Raw genomic sequence first — 8570 nt, forward strand, 5'->3', positions numbered from 1 at the left:
AGTCTCAATCCTGAATATCTATGCCCCTAATATAAAAGCACCCACGTACGTAAAAGAAACATTACTAAAACTCACGGCAGCCATCAAACCGCACACACTAATAGTAGGAGACTTCAACACTCCTCTCTCACCAATGGACAGGTCAATCAGACAGAAACCTAACAGAGAAATTAGAGAATTAATGGAGGTAATGAAGCAAATGGACTTAACAGACATCTATAGATTATTCCACCCAAAGAGGAAAGAATATACCTTCTTCTCTGCAGCTCATGGAACCTTCTCGAAAATTGACCACATACTTGGTAACAAAGCGAACTTACACAGTTACAAAAAAATATTAGTAACCACCTGTGTCTTATCAGATCACCATGGATTAAAGTTAGAATTCAACAACAATGCTACCCCCAGAAAGCCTACAAACTCATGGAAACTGAACAGTCAACTACTGAACCATACCTGGATTAAGGAAGAAATAAAGAAAGAAATTAAAGTCTTCCTTGAATTCAATGAAAATAAAGAAACAACATACTCGAACTTATGGGACACTATGAAAGCAGTCCTGAGAGGAAAGTTCATAGCACTAAGTGCCCACCTAAAGAAAACAGAGAAAGCACATATTGGAGACTTAACAGCCCACTTGAAAGCTCTAGAAAAAAAAAGAAGCAGACTCACCTAGGAGGAGTAGAAGACTGGAAATAATCAAATTGAGGGCTGAAATCAACAAAATAGAAACACAGAAAACAATCCAAAGAATCAATGAAACAAAAAGCTGGTTCCTGGAGAAAATCAACAAGATTGATAAACCCCTATCCAAATTAATCAAACGAAAGAGAGAGAACACGCAAATTAATAAGATCAGAAATGAAAAGGGGGACATAACCACAGACACAGAGGAAATTCAGAGAGTCATTAGATCTTACTACAAAAGCCTGTATGCCACAAAACTGGAAAATGTAAAAGAAATGGACGCTTTTTTAGATAAATACCATTTACCAAAACTAAACCAGGACCAGGTGAACAATCTAAACAGACCTGTAAGTCGCGAAGAATTAGAAGCTGTTATCAAAAACCTCCCTACCAAAAAAAGCCCAGGACCAGATGGTTTCAATGCAGAATTCTACCAGAACTTCCAAGAAGACCTAATACCTATACTCCTTAATGTATTTCACAATATAGAAACAGAAGGGTCATTACCAAATTCCTTTTATGAAGCCACAATTACTCTGATACCAAAACCACTCAAAGACTCAACCAGGAAAGAGAACTACAGGCCAATCTCACTCATGAATATCGACGCAAAAATCCTCAACAAAATACTGGCAAATCGAATCCAAGAACACATCCGAAAAATTATCCATTATGATCACGTAGGTTTCATTCCTCAGATGCAGGGCTGGTTCAACATACGAAAATCTATCAATGTAATCCAGCATATAAATAAACTGAAAGAAAAAAACCATATGATCATTTCATTAGATGCTGAAAAAGCATTTGACAAAATTCAACATCCATTTATGTTAAAAGTCTTGGAGAGATTAGGGATACAAGGGTCATACCTAAATATAATAAAAGCTATATACAGCAAGCCGACAGCTAACATCAAATTAAACGGAGAGAAACTCAAAGCCATCCCACTTAACTCAGGAACACGGCAAGGCTGTCCACTCTCGCCATACCTCTTCAATATAGTGCTTGAAGTTCTAGCAATAGCAATAAGACAACATAATGGGATCAAGGGGATTCGAATTGGAAAGGAAGAAGTTAAACTTTCGTTATTTGCAGATGATATGATAGTGTACATAAGCGACCCCCAAAACTCCACCAAAGAACTTATACAGCTGATAAACAGCTTTAGTAATGTGGCAGGATACAAGATCAACTCCAAAAAATCAGTCGCCCTCTTATACACAAAGGATATGGAAGCAGAGAGGGAAATCAGAGAAGCTTCACCATTCACGATAGCCACAAACAGCATTAAATATCTTGGGGTAAATCTAACCAAGGAAGTGAAAGATCTATTTGACAAGAACTTTAAGGCATTGAAGAAAGAAATTGAAGAGGATACCAAAAAATGGATGGACCTCCCTTGCTCTTGGATTGGGAGGATCAACATAGTAAAAATGGCAATTCTACCAAAGGCAATTTATAGATTCAATGCAATCCCCATCAAGATCCCATCAAAATTCTTCACAGATCTGGAGAAGACAATAATCAACTTTATATGGAAAAACAAAAAACCCAGGATAGCCAAAACAATCCTATACAATAAAGGATCTTCTGGAGGCATTACCATCCCTGACTTCAAACTCTATTACAGAGCTACAGTATTGAAAACAGCTTGGTATTGGCATAAAAACAGAGAAGTTGACCAATGGAATCGTATAGAAGACCCGGATTTTATCCCACAATCCTATGAACACCTCATTTTCGATAAAGGAGCTAAAAGTATACAATGGAAGAAAGAAAGCATCTTCAACAAATGGTGCTGGCACAACTGGATGTCAACCTGTAGAAGAATGAAAATAGACCCATATCTCTCACCGTGCACAAAACTCAAGTCCAAATGGATTAAAGACCTCAATATCAGTCCGAACACACTGAACCTGATAGAAGAGAAAGTGGGAAATACCCTACAACAGATGGGCACAGGAGATCGCTTCCTATGTATAACCCCAGAAGCACAGACATTAAGGGCAACATTGAATAAATGGGACCTACTTAAACTGAGAAGCTTCTGTAAAGCAAAGGACATGGTCACTAAGACACAAAGGCAACCTACTGACTGGGAGAAGATCTTCACCAACCCCGCAACAGACAAAGGTCTGATCTCCAAAATATACAGAGAACTCAAGAAACTAGACTTTAAAATGCTAATTAACCCAATTAAAAAATGGGGCACTGAACTGAACAGAGAATTCTCAACAGAAGAAGTTCAAATGGCCAAAAGACACTTAAGGTCGTGCTCAACTTCCTTAGCAATCAGGGAAATGCAAATCAAAACAACTTTGAGATATCATCTTACACCTGTCAGAATGGCTAAAGTCAAAAACACCAAGGATAACCTTTGCTGGAGAGGCTGTGGAAGAACGGGTACCCTCATCCATTGCTGGTGGGAATGCAATCTTGTGCAACCACTGTGGAAGTCAGTGTTTCGGTTTCTCAGGAAATTCGGGATCAACTTACCCCTGGACCCAGCAATACCACTCTTGGGAATATACCCAAGAGATGCTCTATCAAATGACAAAAGCATTTGTTCAACTATGTTCATAGCAGTATTATTTGTAATTGCCAGAACCTGGAAACAACCTAGATGCCCTTCAATGGAAGAATGGATGAAGAAAGTATGGAATATATACACGCTAGAGTACTACGCTGCGGTAAAAAACAATGACTTCTCGAATTTTGCATGCAAATGGATGGAAATAGAAAACACTGTCCTGAGTGAGGTGTCCCAGACCCAAAAAGATGAATATGGCATGTACTCACTCATAATTGGTTTCTAGCCATAAATAAGGACCACAGAGTCTACAATAGGTGAACCTAAAGAAGCTAAGGAAGAAGGTGAACCCAAGGAAAAACATATAGTTGTCCTCTTGGCTAAGGGAAGTAGACCAAATTTCTGGGGAGAAAATGGGATCTTGGGGGGGGGGTGGGATGGGGGTAAGGGGAGATGGGGAGAGAAAAGGTAGAAGGGAAGGAGGGGGGACCTGGGAAACATGAGAATTGGGATAAAGGAAAGGTGGATAGGGGAGCACGGAACCACAATTCTTAGTTAAGGGAGCCACTTTAGGGTGGGCAAGAGACTTGACCCTAGAGGGGCTCCCTAGTGCCCAAGATGAGGTTCCCAGTTAGTTCCTTGGGCAGCTGAGGATTGGGAACCTGAAATGACCCTATCCTAGAGCAATACTGACGAATATCTTGCATATCATCATAGAATCTTCATCTGGTGATGGATAGAGATGGAGACAGAGACCCACACAGGAGCACTGGACTGAGCTCCCAAGGTCCCAAGGAGGAGCAGAAGGAGGGAGAACATGAGCAAAGAATTCGGGACCACGAGGCGTGCATCCACCCACTGAGACAGTGGAGCTGATCTACGGGGAGCTCACCAAGGCCAGCTGGACTGTGACCGAAAAAGCATGGGATAAAACCGGACTCTCTGAACATGGCGAACAATGAGGGCTGATGAGACACCAAGGACAATGGCAGGGGGTTTTGATCCTACTTAATGTGCTGGCTTTGTGGGAGCCTAGCCAGTTTGGATGTTCACCTTCCTAGATATGGACGGAGGGGGGAGGACCTAGGACTTAACACAGGGCAGGGAACCAGGACTGCTCTGTGGACTGGAGACGGAGAGGGAGAGGAGTGGGGGGAGGGGGAGAAGGGTGGGAGGAGGGGGAGAATTGTGGGAGGAGGGGAAGGGAAATGGGAGGCTGGGAGGAGGTGGAAACTTGTTTTTTGTTTATGTTTTTTTTTCTTCTTTTCGCAATAAAAAAAAAAAAAAAAGAAAAGGTAAGCCAAGGCCCATGTCATTGGGACAGCCCACGGGGCCATACCCAGGCCCACATACATCTATGGGATAGCCCACAGTCCCCTACCCAGGCCCACATCAGTGAGACAGCCCACGGGGCCACACCCAGGCCCACATACATCTGTGGGATAGCCCACAGTCCCCTACCCAGGCCCATGCCAGCAGGACAGTCCACAGTGCCTCACCCAGGCCCACGTCAGCGGGACAGCCCACAGTGCCATACCCAGAACCACTTCAGTGCGACAGCCCACGGTGCCATACCCAGCCCACGTCAGCAGGACAGCCCACAGTGCCATACCCAGCCCACGTGAGCGGGACAGCCCACAGTGCCATATGGCAAACAATTTAAACCTAAAAATTTGTGTGGATTAAAATAAATTCAAATTTCAAGAATTTTCAATTAGATTTTTTTTATTACTTGTTGCACCATGGTTGACGGTGACTACATAAAAGTCTAGAATGAACTCTGATCATGGCTGAAATATTGACCTGACGACAATATTGATCCTTTGCCCTAAACCACCGCCACCTCCTCTGTGTCCTCACACTAAATCACACGTGTGACTAAGAGAAGCCATGGCAACAAAGACAGAAGGAAACCCCGCCCATCTTCTAAACGTAGGCTTTATAAGAACTGTGTCCATCTTGTAAAAAAACGAAATTTCATAACTCATTAATGCAAATCTGCTCACAGTAGCAGAGCGGCAGTCACATTTGACTGGAGGAAAATGTCCCAGAAGTCACATCGAGTGTGGATCTGCAGTGACTCAGGTGTCACTCCCCCACAGCAGAGGCTGGTCCAGGAAGGGGGAGCCCCCCTCCTCCGTGCCATTCCCACTTCTTCCTTGTTGCTGCCCAGCAGCTCACACAGTGGGGTACACGGCATATGTCGCAATTCCACAGTTGTTGTTGCGATCTCGGGCCATCTTTATGTAGCCGTTCATGCCCCAACCTGTGCCCCAGCTGGAAGAAGAGCATATTCGCCATTAGGAGGAAAGAACACAGCACAGAGGCTTCATGACATTAACTCCCATGAAACAGAGACAGACAGGATGGGAGAAGGCAGAGGGTCACACCTGGTTACATGCGACTGTGAACCACAGCAGCGATAGGACAGGGCATCTTCCCACCCCCATTTAGCTCAGAACTAGAAATGCATGGGTTCAAATTCCATCTTAACACTCTCCAAACCATGAGAGTCTTATCATTATAACCACAACCTGAAACGTCTGTATTTAAAATATGTGGGGTAAATTGCTAACACCTGCACCCAAATACTGCCTGCCAACAGTTCTTTCCTTTAGTGTCTCCGACATAAACGCTTTTTGGTTATTTATACCTGTTCTTGACCAGCCAGTATTTCTTGCCATCTGATTCTTCACCATAGCCAACCACCAGGACGGCGTGATCCAGATCAATGCTGCTACAGTTTGGCTCATAGTACATGCCTGAGAGACAAAATCAAGGCCAAATGAGAGGCTCCAGTAACCCCACTGTGACTGCTGTCACCCACACTAATGGAAGAATTTCTAATTTTGGTATAATGTCATACACATGGGAGTGATCCTGTGTTAGCATGGCTTGGGGCACAGACACTTTTAGGTAACATAACAGAAAAGGGTTCACATAAGTCCTTAGGGAAAATACTTGCTTGAATGGTTGTAAGTGTGTCAGTCCATAGAAAGTACATGAAAATACAAAATACGGGAATCAAGAAGGACCTCTGAGACTGAACGACAGGAATGGACTAGCTATTTAAAATCTTAAAGATTCAGTAACTGCAGAAAATTCAATAAAATTAAGACCTGCTGGGTGGTGGTGGCGCGTGCCAGTACTCGGGAGGCAGAGGCAGGCAGATCTCTGAGTTCAAGGCCAGCCTGGTCTACAGAGTGAGTTCCAGGACAGTCTCCAAAGCTACAAAGAAACCCTGTCTTGAAAAACCAAAAACAAAACAAAACAAACAAACAAACAAAAAAACAAGCCACAAATAAATAAATAAAATTAACACACATAAACCCTATTTGCTAATTAAGAAAATGGATATCTATATGTTTGTATGTTCATGGAATTGTGTTTAAATAATGTTCTGTAGAAACAGCATAAATATTTCTCCAGTTCAAAATATTTACATCAGATTTTATATAACAAGTCAAACTCATGGACGGTGTTGGAGGCACGTTCCCCTGATTACTGGAAGGAAGAACACTTACCTCCACTATAGAACCTGAAGGAATAGTGATGAGAATCAATTCCCACAGAGACGGGCCCCACAGTGGCCACGGCATTCATTAGGGCTGCCTCACTAACTGGGATTTTCACATAGCCTGTGACGTTGGCTGCAGAAGACTTAGGATCATATCTGCAGGGTCCATTCTTTGAAAGACAAAGGTTAAAAAAAGAAAAAGTCATGGTTATTGCTGTACACCTCCTGGGGACCCTGAGTCAGAACTCTGCTCAGCTCAGCTGCCATCCACACAGGTGAACTCCATGTCTATACACTCATAAAGCGTCTCAGAACCTGAGAAGCTGGTAGATTTTGGTGGCTGGATGAACAGCCTTCAATGACACCCCACATCTTCAATGACATGCCATGTATGTTCCTATAGATACTAGCTATCCAGGGCGGAGCAATATGAACTATGTGTGGAAGGTTTGCATGCACTCTGTGGGAACAGAAGCAGAGACAGCTACATGGAAGTCATGGGATCAGACCAGCATGCACAAGCTGACACTTTAATCGCTGCACTCGGGGTTTAATAGGATGGATTCTACCATGGAAACAAGTTCTGAGGACAGTAGATTAACTCTGCAATTTTTCTGCTTTGTAAACTTGATCAGGAAAGACAGCATCTTAGGATTTGTACTTACCCGCGCTTCATACGCGTAAGACGCCCTTGCGTCCAGGCCTCTGTTGTCCTTCACATACTGGAAGGCGTACTCCATCAAGCCACCGTCACAGCCGCTGTTCCCGTATGACCAGGAGCAGTCCACTAGGTTCTGTTCACTCAGAGGAACCAGTCTGCCTGTTTTCCGGAACATCTGTCCTTCTAGGGAACCAACAGCACTAAATGCCCAACAAGCACCACATTGACCCTAGAAAAGAAAGAAAAAGCTCTCACCTAGAAAACTAAGACAGATGTTTGACAGCAATTCACATGAAGAAATAATTTCACTATCAGTGAACTGCCTGCTGCCCCAATAGTCAGCAAGACAAGGATGGCATTTCTTTCTTGACTTGGTGGTGGACGGTGATACCGAGAATACAACATGTCCTACCTGGTTTTTCACAGGAGTCACATAGCCATGATCTCTCCAGTCCACAAACGTGGGGACATCACCCAGCAGAGGCTCCTGGAACACATCCATCTCCTTGGGTTCCACGCTTTGAAAGCCAGTCATCAATTCCCTGAATTCTGTATTGGTCTTCAAGAAAGAGTAAAGACATCATTGCAAAGGAGAGATGGCTGACGAAGAGCTGAAGAGAGGAGATCCCGTTCTGTCGTCCGTGTGCACTCACCAAGTCCCCGAAGGCGTTCATCTCCATGCTGAAGTCATGCACTCCCTTGGCATAGTCCTCGTTGTGCAGCTCAATCACCTTCCTGTTGTCCTCCCACACCGCTCTCTTCTGTCCTTCTTCATGCTGGAATCAATACAGTGTGTGGTCATTCTACTGTAAGACCAATCCTCGGTCCCTTGGTGGACCTGCTGCTACAGATGGTGGGAACCCAGGGAGACTGTACACCCCTGGAAGCCACAATCCAGTCCCCAGTCAACAGTGTGGTTTGCTCTCATAGCTCCTAAACTGTGGTCATGCCCTGAAGAAACTGGCTTTCACTATGTAAACCCTCTTTACACTTGACACAGCCAAGACCATTCTCTCTGCGTTGCCCCTGGTAGTTTTTATGGTACCAACCATGTTGTATGTTTTCCCATGTCTTGTCTTCCATTCGTGCCATTCAGCATCCAAACTAGGATCATGCATTGGAATCGCTGAGACCACCCCCAAGCAAAGAGTGGCCAGGAAGAAAAGAGGACTCAT

General features: G+C 43.9%; 1 protein-coding gene across 1 annotated transcript; it reads right to left on the minus strand.

Moving 5' to 3' along the window:
* Window positions 1-5394: 5394 nt before the first annotated feature.
* Window positions 5395-8570, minus strand: LOC121443392 (procathepsin L-like). The gene is made up of 7 exons (XM_041645149.1): window positions 8445-8570; window positions 8049-8171; window positions 7808-7954; window positions 7400-7624; window positions 6742-6904; window positions 5871-5979; window positions 5395-5494 (listed from the first exon to the last, which is right to left on the minus strand). Exons 1-7 carry the CDS (start codon window positions 8568-8570, stop codon window positions 5395-5397), a joined length of 993 nt encoding a protein of 330 aa, XP_041501083.1.

Source organism: Microtus oregoni, unplaced genomic scaffold, assembly GCF_018167655.1.
Source record: "Microtus oregoni isolate MIOR12 unplaced genomic scaffold, Mior012 000105F_ref0000443, whole genome shotgun sequence".
Taxonomy (NCBI): Eukaryota; Metazoa; Chordata; class Mammalia; order Rodentia; family Cricetidae; genus Microtus; species Microtus oregoni.

What these genes read in the sequence shown, in the direction of transcription:
- LOC121443392 (XM_041645149.1), bottom strand. Translation starts at nt 8,570, where the DNA reads ATGAGTCCTCTTTTCTTCCTGGCCACTCTTTGCTTGGGGGTGGTCTCA. An exon ending in TGAACGCCTTCGGGGACTTG is followed by an intron (nt 7,955 to 8,048) that starts GTGAGTGCACAC and finishes TCTTTCTTGAAG; the next exon opens with ACCAATACAGAATTCAGGGA. An exon ending in TGACTCCTGTGAAAAACCAG is followed by an intron (nt 7,625 to 7,807) that starts GTAGGACATGTT and finishes TTTCTTTTCTAG; the next exon opens with GGTCAATGTGGTGCTTGTTG.